Source organism: Lithobates pipiens, unplaced genomic scaffold, assembly GCF_037356315.1.
Source record: "Lithobates pipiens isolate NorthernLeopardFrog02 unplaced genomic scaffold, aLitPip1_a1.2 Scaffold_23, whole genome shotgun sequence".
NCBI classification, from domain to species: Eukaryota; Metazoa; Chordata; class Amphibia; order Anura; family Ranidae; genus Lithobates; species Lithobates pipiens.
The window spans coordinates 26247771-26266757 of NW_027507785.1; the positions used below are offsets into that span (position 1 = coordinate 26247771).

The 18987-nt window shown below is 46.1% G+C and overlaps 1 protein-coding gene and 1 long non-coding RNA gene across 3 annotated transcripts in view; one reads left to right on the top strand and one right to left on the bottom strand.

Moving 5' to 3' along the window:
• Nucleotides 1-10174: 10174 nt before the first annotated feature.
• AQP11 (aquaporin 11) overlaps nt 10175-18987 on the bottom strand; it is a 73368-nt gene continuing 64555 nt past the window's right edge. The window contains exons 2-3 of one of the 2 annotated variants that reach the window (XM_077451371.1): nt 11627-11743; nt 10175-10603 (exon numbers count right to left, since the gene is read on the bottom strand). In XM_077451371.1, the coding sequence (XP_077307497.1) occupies nt 10530-10603; nt 11627-11743 (191 nt within the window). In that variant the 3' untranslated portion in view covers nt 10175-10529. Of the gene's footprint in view, nt 10604-11625; nt 11744-18987 lie in introns of those variants that run through there. The other variant, XR_013262261.1, reaches the window with a different exon arrangement.
• LOC143927352 (uncharacterized) lies at nt 14248-17822 on the top strand. The gene is made up of 2 exons (XR_013262262.1): nt 14248-15030; nt 17623-17822. It is a non-coding gene; the product is annotated as an uncharacterized LOC143927352 (long non-coding RNA).

Below are 18987 nucleotides of genomic sequence, written 5' to 3' on the forward strand. Positions count from 1 at the left end.
AGTAGGGGGGAAATAAAAATTCCCCGCAGACAAGGAAAAAAGCAGTGAATCCTTGCAGTGATGATAAGAAAGGATAACTCACGACCTGTTGATCAGCGATGGGGTGGTAGAGACTCTATCCACACAGAGGCCTCCCGGGGAGAACTGAAGAAGCAAACTGTTTCTCCATCTTGAACCCTCAAGCAAGCAGGAAATAGGACACTATATCGGATACCGCGGGCTCTCAAAGCAGCCTTCACTTGATCAAAGGATTTCCTGAGCTTCTGTGTCTCTATTGAGTAGTCGGGGAAGATGACAAAGACTGTGGGGTTGGTGCCCTCAGCACCCTCCATCAACCCCATGATACGAAGATTGTTTCTTCGATTCCAGTTCTCCGCGTCATCGGCTTTATATTCGAGGGCACGGGTTTTTGTTTGCAGAGCAACAATTCCAGTATTGTGCCCTGAAACCTTATACTCAACAAGACTCGCCCACTGCTCAGCCTCCGAAACCCTGGAACGGAGCGCGTCGATGTCCTGTCTCAATAGGCCCTCATCCAGCTGCACCATCTCGATTTTAGCAGTGAGCGTGGCCTGGCACGTGGCAAAAGCTGCCATGACATCCGCAAATCCAGGCTGGGGGGAGGCTTCTGAGATCAGTGGATCCGTCTGGGATGGCATATTAATATGCTGTGTAGATCGAGGCTTCACGTGGGCGCTGGTAGACAGGCTCTGTATTTCCTCCAGTGGCAGGAAGCAGAGCCTTTTTCCCCTTCCAGTCGATATCCTGGAGAAACGGCGTCTCATCTGTGAGGCGGGGAGCCATTAGTAGACTGATCTATAGCCCAGGAGTAGGATAATAACTAGCCCAGCTGCTCAGGTCTCCATCTTGGACACGTTCCCCAGGTATAGATGTTGTTACAATAAAATTTTAGTGTATTGCATCACTTTCTGTTCTGGGAATGACATTTTACTAGCACAATACCTCCTCTGTACCTCTAAACTAGTAACCTATGGAGAATTTTATTGTCGCCATTCCACCAGTGTAAGCAATTTCAAAGCATGACATGTTAGATGTCTATTTACTCAGCGTAACATCATCTTTCACATTATACAAAAAAAATTGGGTTAACTTTTTATTTTATTTTTTATTCATAAAAGTGTCCTTTTTTTTCCCCCAAAAAAATTGCGTTTGAAAGACCGCTGTGCAAATACCGTGTTACATAAAATATTGCCACGATCACCATTTTCTTCTCTAGGATCTCTGATAATAAATATGTAATATGCTTGGGGTTTCTAAGTAATTTACTAGCAAAAAATATGGATTTTTAACTTGTTAGCAACAAATGTCAGAAAAAGGCTTAGGCATGAAAGGGTTAACCTTCCCCCTTGAATAACATACACAGATCTCACTTTGCTCTTTGAGCTCTATGTTTATGTCACTGTTCTGGAATTCCCCATCACCATTACAGATCACTTTAACTGTAAACAAAAGGGTTTTTTTTGTCTGTCTGTGTTGCTGTTGGAGAATTTTCTTCACTTCATGTCTGGTGAAAAGATTGTTGCCAGGACCCTAAGGCCCCTTTCACAATGGGGGGTTTGCAGGCAAAATAGCCTATAAATAGCACCTGCAAAGCGCCCTGAAACAGCCGCTGCTGTCTCTCCAGTAGCGGTGCGCTTGCAGGACGGTCAAAAAAAATCCTGCAAGCCGCATATTTGGAGCAGTGTATTTACCGCTCCTAAAGTGCCCCTTCCCATATAAAACAATGGGGCATCGCTGCAAACCCGCCTGCACAGCGGCGCTTTGAGGGTGGTTTTAACCCTTATTCGGCCCCTAGCAGGGGTTAAAACTGCCCCTCTAGCGGCCACATAGCGCAGCTAAAACAATGGTAAAGCGCTGCTAAATATAGCGCCTTTTACGGCCATCGCCCGCAACGCCCTAGTGTGAAAGTAGCCTAAGGGAACACCTTTGGCTTTAAGGCGTGTAATGATAAAAAATGTACATAGATATTTGTCCAGTAAAACTGTTGGTACATTATGAATGGGGCAAATTTGAATGCTCTCCTATTTCCTGCTCAGGTTGAATGTTATTCATTCATTATAAATACAGTGGCCTGAGAAATACAACATATAACCATTAGATGGAATTGAGGATCTTACCAGACAGGTCAGGGATAAAGTTGTGGAGAAGTATAAAGAAGGGTAAGGTTATAAAAAAAAATATCCCAAGCTCTGAATATCTCACGTAGCTCTGTTCAATCCATCATCTGAACATGGAAAGAGTATGGCACAACTGCAAACCTACCAAGACATGGCCGTCCACCTAAACTGACCGGCCCGGCAAGGAGAGCATTCATCAGAGAAGCAGCAAAGAGGCCCATGGTAACTCTGGAGGAGCTGCTGAGATCCACAGCTCAGGTGGGAGAATCTGTCCACAGGACAACTATTAGTCATTCTCTCCACAAATCTGACCTTTATGGAAGTGACAAGAAGAAAGACATTGGTGAAAGAAAGCCATAAGAAGTCCCGCTTACAGTTTGTGAGAAGCCATGTGGGGGACACAGCAAACATGTGGAAGAAGGTGCTCTGGTCAGATGAGACCAAAATTTTACTTGTTGGCCTAAAAGCAAAACGCTATGTGTGGCAGAAAACAAACACTGCACATCACCCTGAACACACCATCCCCACTGTGAAACATGGTGGTGGCAGCATCATGTTGTGGGGATTCTTTTCTTTAGCAGGTACAGGGAAGCTGGTGAGAGTTGATGGGAAGATGGATGAAGCCATATACAGGGAAATCCTAAAAGAAAACCTGTTAGAGTCTGCAAAAGACCTTATAGCAGGACAACGACCCCAAACATACAGCCAGAGCTTAGATGGTTTAGATCAAATCATATTCTTGTGTTAGAATGGCCCAGTCAAAGTCCAGACCTAAATCCAATTGAGAATCTGTGGGAAGACTTAAAAATTGCTGTTCAGACGCTCTCCATCCAATCTGACAGAGCTTGAGATATTTTGCAAAGAAGAATGGGCAAAAATGTCCCTCTCTAGATGTGCAAAGCTGGTAGAGACATCCCCAAAAAGACTTGCAGCTGTAATTGCAGTGAAAGGTGGCTCTACAAAGTATTGACTCCGGGGGGCGCCATACAAATGTACCCCCCACTTTTCACATATTTATTTGTAAATGATTTTGTTTGAAAACCATTTATAATTTTCCTTCCACTTAACAAATTATGTGCCATTTTGTGTTGGTCTGAATACTTTTCAAGGCAACACACACACACGCACACACACACACACACACACTACTGTGCAAATGTTCTAGGCAGGTGTGATAGAAAATGCTGTAAATGAAGAATAAAAGTGTTAATAGTTTATTTTTATTAATTAACGATATGAAAGTAAATAAGAGAAATCCAAATCAAATCAATATTTGGGTCTGATCATGCATGAGCATCATGGGAAATGTAGTTCCAAAACATCTGGGGTGCCAAGGTTCCCCATCACTGTTCTAGAACATTGACAATGACAATGGGACACGGCAAAAAAAAAAAAATTCTGACAGTGGTTATAACCCTCCCTTAATTTAACACTTCTATTTCTTAAAGCTTACTTTATAGCATTTTTTTAAAACCTGACTAAATTTTATATATATATATATTGTACAGGACGCCAAGGTTGGGTCCTGGACGGGTGCTATATAGCACCAGTATTTGGGTTGTTGTCCTTTAAGGGAGTCGTGATAGTGTTCAGGGGGTCACCCAGAGTGGGTGAGGAATTCTCGCCAGTAGAATCCTCTAAAGTCTTAGACCCCTTTCACACTGGGGCGTTTTTCAGGCCCTTTAGCGTTAAAAAAAAAAAAGTGCCTGTAAAGCACTTGAAAGAAGCCTCATCTGCAATCCCAATGTGAAAGCCCAAGTGCTTTAATAGTCCTTTCACACTGCCAAGGTCCGAAAAACTAGCAGCGCTTTACCAGCGTTTTTTCGAGAGCTAGCGGGTCGCTTTTAAAATTAAGGGTTAAAAGCTGCGCTGCCAAAAGCAAATTGCATTCGTTTTGCAGGTGCTTCCCATTGATTTCAATGTGAAGGTGGCGCTTTAGGAGCGGTGCAAAGAAGCTGCTTGCAGGACTTTTTTTGATGCTCTGCCAGCGCAGCGCCTCAGTGTGAAAGCACTCGGGCTTTCACATTGGGATTGCAGATGAGGCTTCAGGCGCTTTACAGGCGCTTTTTTTTAATGCTAAAGCGCCTGAAAAATGCCCCAGTGTGAAAGGGGTCTAAATAGAGAGCTATTTGAGGCCCAAAATTTCGGAGGCTCTAAAGTGATATTCGGGTGGGAAAGAGCCTCCACCCCTGACCACAGGTATTCAGCACACAGGGGGTTAAAGGCCTCCAGGAAACGGCTCATAAAGAACAGGAAGTAATGAAGAGGTGGTGGTGAGGAGGAGTAGGTGATTGCACTTGTAATGAGCTGTGGTTCTGTTTGGAGCTGCTAAAGATTCAGCAAGGACTTAAAACCCTGGGGTGAAAACCCGGCCACAAACTGTATGAGCCTTTTCTTTCATTTTCTTTGTGCTGAAGATAAGCGGACTTTGTTTTATATTTTTGAGCTGTGTGCTGAATGAAGCTTTATTTTTGATTTGCTTACAAATAAAGCCTTCTTGTTTAAAGTTTGAACGGTTTATGCACTTGGTCCCGTGGAGCTGTTTATCCCCAAAGTTTAAAACTGGTGTCTTGGATGCTGGCAAAGTGCATTTGCAGCTGCAAAAAACGTTTAAAACAAAAAACTGACATTTAACCACTTGCTTACTGGGCACTTAAACCCCCCTCAGTCCCAGACCAATTTTCAGCTTTCAGCGCTGATGCACTTTGAGTGACAATTGCGCGGGCATACAACACTGTACCCAAATGAAATTTTTATCATTTTTTTCCCACAAATAGAGCTTTCTTTTGGTGGTATTTAGTTACAGCTCGGAGTTTTATTTTTTGCTAAACAAACAAAAAAAGATGCAAAAAAAAAAAAAAAAAAAATCATGTTTTAATAGTTTGTTATAAAATTTTGCAAACGGGTCATTTTTCTCCTTCATTGAAGTGCGCTGATTAGGCGGCACTGATAGGCTGCATTGGTGGGCACTGATGGGCTGCATTGGTGGGCACTGATGGGCTGCACTGGTGGGCACTGATAGGCATAGTTAAGGCGGCACTAATAGGCACAGATAAGGCGGCACCGATGGGCACAGATAAGGCGGCACTGATGGGCAAAGATGGGCACAGATAAGATGGCACGGATGGGTGGCACGGATAAGTGGCACGGATGGGTGGCACGGATGGGCACTGATAGGTACCACAGATAGATGGGACTGATGGGCACTGATAGGTGGCTCTGATAGGTGGCACTGCTGGGCACTGATGGGCGGCACTGCTGGGCACTGATGGGCGGCACTGGGGTGCAGCACCTTTGAGGCAGATTGGGTGGCACTGTGGGTGGCACTGTGGGGTGGCACTGTGGGTGGCACTGTGGGTGGCACTGTGGGTGGCACTGTGGGCACTATGGGCACTGACAGGGGGCACTGACGGGGGGCACTTACTTTTTCTTTTATTTTACTTCAGGATGGCACTGCGGGAGGCAGGTGGGCACAGGCAGGTGGCAGGTGGTCCCTTGTATTGATGGCCGTGATCGGGACTGATGTCCCGATCACGGCCGCCGGTGATCGGCTTTTTTTTTCTCTCCTCGCGCTGTCAGCGCGAGGAGGAATAATAGCCGATTACCGGCTCCGTTCTATCACATGATCAGCTGTCATTGGCTGACAGCTGATCACGTGATAAGGGGTCGGGATCGACCCCTTACACGGATCGGTGATCAGGCGAGTCTCACGGACTCGCCGATCACAGAGCGCGCCGCGCGCGCCCCTCAGGGGGCGCGCAGGCCGCTCGTAACCAGGACGACGTCAATAGACGTGTCCCCGGGGGACACGGCAAACACAGAACTTCCGCGATGCGCGCCCGCGGCGGCGCGCATTGCGGAAGTAAACACCAGGCCGTCCAGGGACGGCCAGGCACGGGAAGCCGCCCGCCCTAAGGCCGGCATTCGGCTATAGGGCGGGCAGGAAGCGGTTAAGGGAGTTGTGATAGCGTTCAGGGGATCACTCAGAATGGGTGAGGAATTCTCAGCAGTAGAATTAATCCAGAGAGGTCTGGCTCTCAGTCCTCTCTGTCTTAATAGAGAGTTATTTGGGGCCCGGAATTCCGGAGGCTCTAAAGTGATATTCAGGTGGGAAAGAGACTCCACCCCTAACCACACGGATTCAGCACACAGGGGGTTAAAGGTCTCCAGGAAACAGCTCATAAGACAGGAAGTAATGAAGTGGTGGTGAGGAGGAGGTGATTGCACCTGTTGTGGTGAGTTGTGTTTCTGTTTGGAGCTGATAAATATTCAACAAGGACTCTTAAAATTCTGGGGTGAAGACCCGGCGCCACAACCTGTATGTGCATTTTCTTTGTTCTGAAGATAAGTGGACTTTATTTTATATTTTTGTGCTGTGTGCTGAATGAAGCTTTATTTTTGACTTGCTTACAAATAAAGCCTTTTTGCAGCTATAACAACTTCAACTCTTCTGGGAAAGCTGTCCACAAGGTTTAGGAGTGTGTCTATGGGAATGTTTGATCATTCTTCCAGAAGTGCATTTGTGGGTCAGGCACTGATGTTGAATGAGAAGGCCTGACTCACAGTCTCCGCTCTAATTCATCCCAAAGGTGTTCTATTGGGTTGAGGTCAGGCCGGTTACATTCCTCCACCCCAAACTCGCTCATCCATGTCTTTATGGGCCTTGCTTTGTTCACTGGTTGTGCGCAGTCATGTTGGAACAGGAAGGGGCCATCCCCAAACTTCCCACAAATTTGGGAGAATTAAATTGTCCAAAATGTCTTGTGTAACAAAACATCCCACACTCCGCTTGACAATTCCCCCTCCCCTCGATGCACCACATGCTCTATCACTTTAGAGGAACCAAAGGAACCAACCAGCACGGGACTAACCATATATTGGCCAATCTATGATTGATGCTATCTTTGCTGTCTGGAGCGTTAGATGATCACCAGCTGTTGCACAAATGTGCACTAGGAACGGCTCTCAGTTTGCTTTTGGAGTCTGAGGAACGATATGCTTGTGGGACCCATTAAGGAGCTTCACGTGTGCTGATTTACCTGCATGACCCACAGCACAGCCGACCCAATTCTACCTCCTAGTTGGATTGTGTGGAGTTTTGGATGAATGTGATCACCCATTCCTACCTGAGCACCATCTGACGAAACAGGACAGTGAGTACACACACCTTACAAGAAAAAGAACCGCTGCTCCAGGTGTATAAAGATAAGGCTGATTGGAGTATCTTGCAGAGTTCTAGCCCCGGCCCGCCTCCGTGGGAAACTTGGAAAGAAGAAAGAAATGGCTGCACATCCAGAACTTCCAATTGCCTTTTATTTTGTTTCACAAAGATAACACCAAAGACACCAAACTGTGGTCATGTAGATGCGTTTCACACATACATCTTGTGCTTAATCATGGTAATGATTAAGCACAAGATGTATGTGTAAAATTCATCTACGTGACCACAGTTTGGTGTCTTTGGTGTTATCTTTGTGAAACAAAATAAAAGGCAATCGGAAATTCCCGGATGTGCAGCCATTTCTTTCTTTCTTTGCAAGTACACACACCTTACATGACCCATCATATCGGCAGTTTGTAGGGGATATGTAGAGCATCAGGATCCCCTCATTCACTGGCCAGATTGGATGTAGCCATTGCTTTCTCTATGTGACTTTGACTGTCTGTATACTGCTTGCTATTTGGCTCCCCCACACCAAACCCCCCCCCCCCCACCTCGAGTGGCATTGCATGGGATAAATTACGGCATGGGTCTTCAAATTATGGCCCTCCAGTTGTTCAGGAACTACAATTCCCATCATGCCTAGTCATGTCTGTGAATGTCAGAGTTTTACAATGCCTCATGGGATGTGTAGTTTTGCAACAGCTGGAGGGCCGTAGTTTGAGGATCCCTGATCTACGGTATAACTTTACGTTGTAATTTTATCTCACTGAGAAACCTCCCACATTCCTCAGCTGTCGGCGTCCTCTTATCCCTTGCTGTGGTCTTCCTGACAGGATCATTGCTTTTTCAAGTCTCTTTTATGGACTGCCCATGTTATTACCTTTTTTAGTTTGTAATTTCTCCAGAGTTCACCCAGCAGCCAGACTGACCCCCCCCCCCCCCCCCCAAGTAATCCCTGAATTTGATCAGCTACTGCATTCGCCCATTGTGCCCATAAGCTGCGGAGCTTCTCATTCGGGGGCACTGGGAGCTACTGACTCCAGTAAATCTGTGGTTATTGCATTTTGGTGTTTCGGGGTACTTTCTTGTTTTTCGGGGGATGTATTTGGTTCCTGTCTCTAGTTCTGCAGGGGAGTAGTTCAGTGGTCCCATTTTTTAGGGGGAGGTGGGGGTTGGTTTAGTGTTAGCGGGCTATTGTCATTTGGAAGGGAGGGGTAGGGTTTTTTTTTCAGTTGTTGGGGAGTGGTGGGGCTGTGTGGGGGAGGCTAGATTTTTTTCATAGATATTTTATGGAGAGATATGTAATGTTTTATACCTATCTGAATAAATAGTAATGAGGAGCTAACCCTTGGGTGTGCACAATTTTTTTTTTTGTTTTGTGTGACATATGTAGCTTGTGAACACACCCCACCCTACCATCATATATGGGGGTACCCTCATGTTTAGGTATTTATTATGCTCCCAGTTTTTCTCGTTCCCCCCCCCCTTTTTTTTATGGAACAGGAAAGGGCCATCCCCAAACTGTTCCCACAAATTTGGGAGCTAAATTGTCCAAAATGTCTTGGTACGCAGACGCCTTTAGTGTTCCCTTCACTGGAACTAAAGCCTGGTACACAATATAGGTTTTTTTTCCATTTAACCCAGCGGAAAAAAAAAACTGTTAGCTCAGGTCGGAGACGTTGTACTCACTATGCAAAGTAAGTACAGAGATCTCCCCTGCTGAGCTGTTGTGTTCTAACAGGGGGACGCTCCCCCCCACCAGAACACTCCGATATCGAGAATCGGTCTGCTGCTGGTTTTCCAGACCAACATACACACGGGCCGAATGTGAGCTTTTTTTTTTTTTTTTTTTTTAACTGGTAAATGTCTACCGACATTCGGCTGCAAGCAAACTTGGCTTAAGGGGCCAATCCCAAGCCCTGAAAAACAACCCCACGCCATAATACCCCCTCCACCAAACATTACACTTGGCATAATGCAGTCAGGCAAGTGCCGTTCTCCTGGAAAACCGCCATACCCAGACACGTCCATCGGATTGCCAGACAGAGAAGTGTGATTGGTCACTCCAAAGAACACATCTCCAATGCTCTAGAGTCCAGTGGCGGTGTGCTTTACACCACTCTATCCACCACTTTGCATTGCGCTTGGTGATGTGAGGCTTGAATGCAGCTTCTCGGCCATGGAAACCCTTTCTATGAAGCTCTCTACTCACTGCTGTTGTGCTAATCTGGGGGCCACACAAAGTTTGGAGGTCTGTAGCTATTGACTCTGCAGACAGTTGGCAACTTCTGTGCATTGTGAGCTTCAGCAAGCACTGCCCCTGCTCTGTCATTTTACTTGGCCTACCACTTCGTGGCTGAGTTGCTGTTGTTCCCAGTTGCTTCAACTTTGTTATAATACCGCTAACAGTTGACCGTAGAATATTTAGTAGCCAGGCTATGTCACGGATTGGACTTATTTCACAGGTTGCAACCTATCTCAGTGCCACACTGGAACTCACTGAGCTCCTGAGAGCGACCCATTCGTTCACAAATGTTTGTAGAAGCAGTCTGCATGCCTAGGTGCTTGATTTGATACACCTATGGCCATGGAGGTGATTGAAACACCTGAATAAAATGATTTGGAGGGGCGTCCCAATACTTTTGGCAATTTAACACACACACACACACACACACACACACACACACACACACACACACACACACACACACACACACACACACACACACACACACACACACACACACACACACACACACACACACACACACACACACACACACACACACACACACACACACACACACACACACACACACACACACACACACCAGAAACTGTTTTATTTTAAAAAAAATGATCATTCCAAAAATAAAGTTCTGTCAGCCTGATGTTTTATACGGAAGTCTGGGGTTTGATTGGATGACAGAGACAGCCAGAAACCGGATTTTGGAGGGCGTCCAGAAAGGTAATTTTCACATTTATTTACGGAAATATCATCCCAGGAAACATTCAATCCACAACGTTTAGAAATCTTCATGGAATACACATTTAGATGACAAGATGTGTTCCATTTTTCCAGGTTGCAAAAAAAAAATAGCCATTTGAACAACACATGGACAATATATATGCTGAGAGCACAATGTATTGGATGGCTACTAGCACCTTCATAGAGAGGAGACTCATGGCAGTCAGAGGACTTGTTATACATGGAAGGCAGAGATCGCCTAGTCCCTCTTCACTCTCCCAGGCTGGAGCTTTGGAAGCATGTACTCCAATAACAGGAAAGAGAGCAACATTCCTGAAATGAGAGGAAGTAAACAAAACTGTAATAGTGTGGGGTCAACTTTATTTTATTTTAAACCTGACTTTTCGGTAACTTTACAACTCCGCACTTAAAGTGATTCTGAAGGAATTTTTTTTTTTTAAACATGTCAAAGTTTACCTGCATTGTGCAATAGTTTTGCACAAATCCTCCACTTCTGGGGTCCCCCCTAATGGCAGCTGGTGCTCCCATATTGTACCCTACCCCAGCCCCTCTTACAATATGGTTACCTGCCTCCACCTCCTCCTAAAATATGGTACCCTGCCCCCAGTCCCTCTTACAATATGGTTACCTGCCTCCACCTCCTCCTAAAATATGGTACCCTGCCCCCAGCCCCTCTTACAATATTGTACTCTGTCCCCAGCGCCTCCTAAAATATGGTACCCTGCCCCCAATCCCTCTAAAAATATGGTTACCTGCCCCTTCCTCCTAAAATATGGTACCCTGCCCCCAGTCCCTCTTACAATATGGTTACCTGCCTCCACCTCCTCCTAAAATATGGTACCCTGCCCCCAGCCCCTCTTACAATATTGTACTCTGTCCCCAGCTCCTCCTAAAATATGGTACCCTGCCCCCAGTCCCTCTAAAAATATGGTTATCTGCCCCTTCCTCCTAAAATATGGTACCCTGCCCCCCACCTCCTCCCAAAATATGGTACCCTGCCCCAGCCCCTCTTACAACATGGTTACTTGCCCCCAGCTCCTCCTAAAATATGGTACCCTGCCCCACGCCCCTCTTACATTATGGTTACCTGACCCCTGCTCCTCCTAAAATATGGTACCCTGCCCCACGCCCCTCTTACATTATGGTTACCTGCCTCCACCTCCTCCTAAAATATGGTACTCTGCCCCAGACCCCCTCTTACAATATGGTACCCTGCACCCACCTCCTCCTAAAATGATACCCTGCCCCCAGCCCCTATTACAATATGGTACCCCATCCCCAGCACCCCCTACAATTATGGGCATCTTATTACCCATGAAATACAGAAACACTCACCAATAAGAGGTCCAACCCAATAGACGATGATATACTGCAGGTAGCTGTGACCATGGCACAAGAAGACAACTGCAAAGGCCAACACAGGGTTGAAGATGGCTCCAGTCAGTGGTCCACCTTAAAGACCATAAAACATACCAGGAATTAGTACAGATTTAGTGCAAAAAAAAAAAAAATTGGCCAATTAAAGGAAAATTACCATGAGAATAATGGGGATGTTGTGATTCATTCAGTGCTGTCAAGTATTCAGGAACTGATGTCAGAACTTTGGAAAACCTTGAAGCCAGAAGATTAAAATGACAACTGGTCCCCATGTGACCACCTGACAGAGCAGTGATGCGGAGGTTGTCATGAGGAACCATAGAGTGCTAAGGAGGACACGGGAGATGGACAGTCCCAGAGGTTTTGGATTCTATGTAATCTTCAACTGGCCATTCCTATTCAATGCAACGCCATTCGGCGGGACAAGTGTTGAATATTAACGCAGGTTTAACATTTAACATTAACATTTGCCTACACAGGTTACACAGCTCAGAAGATTGAGAATGGGCAGGAAAGTTTGATTCATTGCAGAAGAGACACAGCATGTCCCTTCTACATTAAACAGCCTGCCTGCTCGCAATTTTTTATATGTTCACTTTAGTTCCATTTAAGCATCAGTGACTCTTTAAGGAGTTACCAGACCATTCATTTCAACAACAGTCTTCCAATAATATTATAAGTGCATTTGTATTTCAGGTATCAACTGTAGACATCCAGAAGTCCTGAGACTGCCAGGCACTGCCATCTTGGATGTGATGTCAGCTGCCCCAGCAAGCTCAGAACTTTCAATCATGTGGCACTCTATAATATTCCCCTTCACTCCGCCCCCAGCAGCTACATGAAAGGATTATGCAGGAGGGGTCGAGGAGCTAGGCCAGCACAGACAATCAGTAGAGTCTCCCAGAAGGGCAGAGGGATATGCTAGGGAACTAACACTTCCCGGAGTTTTTCAGATTGCTGAGTTCAGAGGTACATTGCATGTGGTTTAAAAAAAATATTTATGGAAAGGAAACCCTGCAAGTAAGGGAAGCGCCGGCTCCTGACGAGCATGTGCTATATGTTTTTGAAAATTAATATTCCTAAAACTACAGTTGGGTTTTGGGGCTAATTTTGCTAAATTATGGTTTCAGTACCAGTCTGGCTGGACTGCACTGAGTTCTCCTTAACCGCAGGTGTCGCTGTCACCGCCAGTAAGTGGTGGGACGCAGTCTAGCTGGGTGTATTGGGTGCCACATTTTCTCGGGAACCAGCCCAGTGGGAATGTTTTCCTGCTGTGCACTCTGGGAGGTGGTAATTAAGGTAGTGACATCATGTGCTTTTGGGGTTCCGGCACAGAAGATATTTTCTGTCTGCTTGGTCCTGGTCCTCCTGACCAGCCCCCATGGCCCTCCTGGCCTGGGGTGCGGATCCATGCAATTCCGAGTCTCTGGGCTGGATAGCCCGAGGTGAAGCAACTGCAGGGACAGGCCTGAATGGATATTGAGGCCTGAGGATTCAAAGGTGGTCCGTGCCGTCTCAACTAAGGAGAAGCCCAGCAACTGGAGAAGCATCCAGGGGAGGACTCTTCAGGAGAAGGCTATGCGCAAGGCTGGTTTCTCTGAAGGAGCCTGGAGGCTCAGTTGAAGGACACTTCATGGACTTACAATCTTACGGTATCGCCGGACCGGTTGAGAGATACTGGTACCGTATGATAGTTCTCGAAATTGGTCTATGACGCTCAAGTAATTCACGTTCAAGTCTGTGGCAGAGACTTTTCTCAAGTAATTCACATTGAAATCTGTGGCAGAGACTTCGCTTACTTAATACCCTATCAGCTGCTAGGCCTATCTATCCAAAGGTTGTAAAAATCCAGCTGTGAAACAGTTATTCTCTGGATTTCTTCTATAAGAGACTTTCTATTTTTGCAGTCCAAAAGTACCTGAACTTTCTCCTAACCCTCTACCCTTCATTAAGAGACTGTTTTATCTTCAAAATAAATAACCCAAAAGATGATCCAGTGTCAGTTTCTGCATTTCTTTGGGCCATCAACCACGGGAAACCCAAGACAGAGACGAGGTCAAGAAGGTAACAGTAAGTCCAATAAAACCAGCAGCTCCTTCGGGGGTCAGTGCTACATAAGCATTTAAAATACAAGATTTCTCTGTACTTTAAAGGGGTTGTAAAGGTTCAGGATTTTTTTTTTTTTAAACAAACATGTCATACTTACCTCTGCTCTGCAGTTGGTTATGCACAGAATGGCCCCAATCCTCCTCTTCTGGGGTCCCTCCGCTGCGCTCCTGGCTTCTTCTTTTCTTGAGTGACCCATCAGAGAAGCATTCCCCCTACGGGACACCCATGTGGGCACGCTTCTATGTCCTTGACACAGACAGCAGGACTCGGCTCTGCCCCCGGTGCCCGCGTCATTGGATTTGATTGATGGCAGGGGGAGCCAATGGCTGCGCTGCTATCAATCTATCCAATCAGAACAGAGTTAATGCAGGGTCCTGGGTTTAGTATTAAGGTAGTCTCTTTTTTTTTTTCTCAAATGAATGCTTTGTCCTGGGGTTTATGTGTGTCCTTGAGACTCACTTAAAGCATATGTAAATGTTCCTTTTAAAAAATAAAATAACAAAACAAACATGTCATACTTGCCTCCTCTGTGCAGTTGGTTTTGCACAGAGTGGCCCAGATCCTCCTCCTTCTGGGGTCCCTCAGCGGCGCTCCTGGCTCCTCCTCTTCTCGAGTGCCCTGTTGGAGAAGCTCTCTCCATCGGGGGGCATCCATGCGGGCGCAATCCCGTGTCCTGCTGCTGCGTCCATTGACACAGTCAACAGGACTCAGCCCGGCTTCCCGGTTCCTGCATCATTGGATTCGCTTGACAGCAGCGGGAGCAAATGACTGCGCTGCTATCAATCTATCCAAACAGGACAGGAGACACTGGCTGGAGCTGAAGTGCTCGTTCGCGTCATGGGAATTACGGGGCTTGGGTAAGTATAAGAGGATCTCGGGGGCTTTGCTGCAGTAAAGAAGGTTTTTCAAAAACGCCAAGGTTTTACAGCTCCTTTAAACTACAATTTTTCAAGTTGGTAACAGGGTCACATTGTTGTGTTGATTCTTTGTAAAGGACAATTAATATTTGTTTTAAATCTGTTTAAAGCTGTAGCTCTTCTAACTGCCAAGTGCCTGCACGTGGGCCATGGACTTTGTTCTGATCACCAAGCTTTGGATTCCTTTTTATTATTATTTAATGAAATCGTGTTTCTTGTTTCAGCCAGAAGGGGATATACAAGAAATCTGCAGCAGCAAAAGCATACATTGAGCCACAAAATGCTGCTAGAAAAAAAAAATTATCATGAAACATCAGCAAATCTAAGAACAGCAAGGTACAAAGTAGAATCTTGTGTAACCTTTGTTCTTCTAAGTCTTCAGCTAACTTTGTGCTACATTTGCTAACAATGACCTCACATCGAAGTGTATCTGTACCTGAGAATTATCCAACAAAATCCTGCTTGGAAAAGGACTTGAACGTAAAAATTCTGCATTTAACCTGAAACTCACTTTTTTTGGGGGGGGGGGGGGGGGGGGGGGGGGGTTTGGATAGAGCTAAAGGGTCAGCAAATCTGTTTGGTTTTATTACTGTTTGCATGCCCACTGGGGTGAATTCTCTTTACTTCCTTTACTAATTAAAAGTTACTTCCATGTTTTATGATAATATACTCACCAATAATACTGTGACGGGATGTTGCTAGGATTATAAAAGATCTACCCTGGGGCCACTGGCAAAAGCAGTTCTGTGGCGTGTGTAGCCTGCCTGCAGTACATGCTCTGCACACATATGGCAACATCCTTGTAAGCCAAAACTAGATCTAAACCTTAAAGGGGTTGTAAACTCTAACTCCTATTAGTGTCTGGTTAAAGCTTATAGGAGCTTTTCATTCTCCTCTGACTGTCCTATGAGGTTTGTGGGACCCCTGACCCTCTGTCTGGACAGTGCTGATTGGCCCTGTGTTGTTCACATGCACCCTCCCAAGAAAAAAAAAAATTCTCTAGCAATACACACTAAACTGAGCATGTGCAGAGTGCCCCTCTGTACTATCAGGAGATGGATTGGGGACTGTAGAAGGGAAGGGTCAGAGAAGACAGGAACAAACAGTCTTTTTGCACAATACAGAGGATTAACCCTTTAGGTTTAACAGTAAGTATAACAAGCATGCTTTACTGCATATACAGACTGGTTTTACTGTTGTGGGTTTAGTAACACTTTAACCTCTTGTCACCTGTGCTATAGCAGAAAGATGGCTACAGCGCAGGCCTAAATTGCCGGAAGGATGTCTGTGGGTCCTCCTGTGCATGAGCTGCCTGCGCACCTCACAAGGGGTACGAGCGGTACGCTCTGTGATCATTAGGTTAATGAGTCTCGGCTGATCACAGATCGGAGTAAGGGGCCGATCCCAGCCCCTTACCACATGATCAGCTGTCAGCCAATAACAACTGATCACGTTATGTAAACAGAGCCAGCGATCAGGTTTTCTTTCCCCCTCAAGCTGACAGCGTGAGGAGAATAAAAAAAAAAGCAGATTACCAGTTGGCGTAAACGGGACATCGGTCCCGCACACTCGAGACCTACTGCTGCTAAGCAGTGCCCACCAGTGTCACCTACCAGTGCATATCAGTGCTGTCTATCTGTTACCTACCAGTACCCATCAGCGTCACCTATCAGCGCCCATCAGTGGCACCTATGAGTGCCACCTCATCAGTGCAGCCTCCTCGGTGTACATCAATGAAGGAGAAAAATGTCCCGTTTGCAAAAAATTTTAACAAACTTTTTTGTTTGTTAATGTTGGTCTTTTTTTAGTTTGTTTAGTAAAAAATAAAAACCCCAGTGGTGATTAAATACCACCAAAAGAAATCTCTACTTGTGTGAAAAAAATGATAAAAATTTCATATGGGTACAGTGTTGCATTGCCGCGCAATTCTAACTTAGAGTGACAGTGCTTGCCGTAGGTTCTGGCTCCGCCCCCTCTGGGACACTTTGGTGGGGGGGGCATTTGTTTACGTGTGACTCCTTGTAAGCCGCATTGAGTGGATCCTCCTCCTCTTCTCTGTGACTCGTTGTGGTGTGGGGGGCGCACAGAATGATCTGACGGCTGTGTGGGGAGGTTCTGACCGAGGGGTATCTCCAAATGCAGTGGTAATTACCGTATATACTCGAGTATAGGCCGACCCGAATATAAGCCGAGGCCCCCAATTTACCACAAAAAAACTGGGAAACTTATTGACTCGTGTATAAGCCGAGGGTGAGACATCTCTGTGTCCATCCCTGTGTCCTGTCCATCCCTGTGTCCATTCCTGTGTCCCGTCCATCCCTGTGTCCATCCCTGTGTCCAGTCCGTCCCTGTGTCCATCCCTGTGTCCTGTCCGTCCCTGTGTCCCGTCCGTCGCTGTGTCCCGTCCGTCGCTGTGTCCCGTCCATCCCTGCCTACCTGTGCCGATCTGCAGCCTCTGTGTGCCATGCTCTCCTCGTCTGACAGACGGCGGCCATTCCTCTGTTCAAAAGCCGCGCCTCCCTGTCTGTGATAGGCGGAACACTCAATTTCCCAGCAGTCAGTGTTCCGCCTATCACGGACATCCTCTCATCCTCGTCCGTAGTATGAGAATGAGCGGATGTCCGTGATAGGCGGAACACTGACTGCTGGGAAATTGAGTGTTCCGCCTATCACAGACAGGGAGGCGCGGCTTTTGAATAGTAGAATGGCCGCCGTCTGTCTGCTCGACACGCTGATCGGGCAGGCAGACGGCGATGACTCGAGTATAAGCCGAGGGGGGCACTTTCAGCCTCAAAAAAGAGGCTGAAAATCTCGGCTTATACTCGAGTATATACGGTATGTGCAACATGTTGCCAAACATTTTTGCATATATTATATCTTGTTTTTAAATAAATTTGATAAATGATTATACATTCTTCTTTTTCTTAGCAAACTCATCCTCTGAAGAGACCCCAAACATGGGTCGAAACGCGTCAGTCACTGTTATGCAATAGTCATTATTATATGCTGTGTATAACCTTTGTTTGCTACCTCCTGTATTTGGCATGGGTATATACCCATTCAAGCTCATATTTTGACACTCATGTAATAGCCCACCTTATCTTCCAATAAAGAATTTTTATTCTTTACTCAATGGTTATTTTTCTCATCTATAGCTGCCTTTCTTTTTATGTATTTCCTTTGTTTGTCAGGTTTTTGTTTTTATTTTGTTTGTACACGGTTTTGCACTGTGTGACGGGTAGGGTTGCAGGTCCATGGGCCTACCCTGAAAGTCTTGGGAGGGGGTGAACATGGCTTTTTGGCTTTGTTCACCTTCTCTCATGGGGTCTCCCTTCGCGGGAGCCCCACCGAGTACTTGGGTGGGTCTGTTTTGGCAGACCGTCCAGAGAAGGGGGTCCGTCTGGTTTCAGCCAGATGGACCTAGTGTAAGTACCCTTGTCCCCATCAGGAGCCTAACGCCCCAGGGGATTCAGGGCAAGGCCCTCTGATTTCAGAGGGCTTGGGTACCCGTTGCACTCTTTTGTGTTTCACTCTGTATGTGTGTGCACATTTATTTTTTTGGCACCGGGTGAAGGTTTTTGAGTGTTTCACACGCCATGGGCTTTCAAGAAAAAAAAAAACATAGTCGATAACATTTTTGTGTCCTTTGAAACACTAAGCCCTTGTATACACGGTCGGAGATTCCGTCTGAATGTTTCCTATCGGACCGTTTTGTTGGATATTCCGACTGTGTGTGAATGAATGAATGAATGAATACTTGTATAGCGCACAATGCGAACTGAATCGCCTCTAGGCGCTGTGGCGAGCTTTGATCATCTGCTAAAAGAGGAAGGTCTTAAGTTTTTTCCTAAAAGCCAGGTGATTTTCTTCCAGACGGATGTTGATTGGTAGAGCATTCCATAGCCGGGGCCCTTGGACAGCGAATCTCCGATCACCCTAGGATTTATACCGGGCTTTGGGCACGAGGAGGAGGTTTTTGTTAGCTGATCGAAGACTGCGGTTTGGTGTGTAATGATTTATTTTCTCCATTAGGTATTGCGGAGCTTCTCTATGCACGCATTTATGGGTGAGGCAAAGGGTTTTGAACGTGATCGGATTTTTTACAGTTAGCCAATGTAAGCTCCTCAGTGAAGGAGAGATGGATTCCCAGGGTTTTTTTCCTGTTATCAGCCTTGCCGCCGTGTTTTGGATATGTGGATGTGTGGTCTCCATCGGACTGTTTCCGTCGGAATATCCGACGGACCAAGTTTTCCAACTTGCCGGTAAAATTTTCCGACAAAATGTTCCTATCGG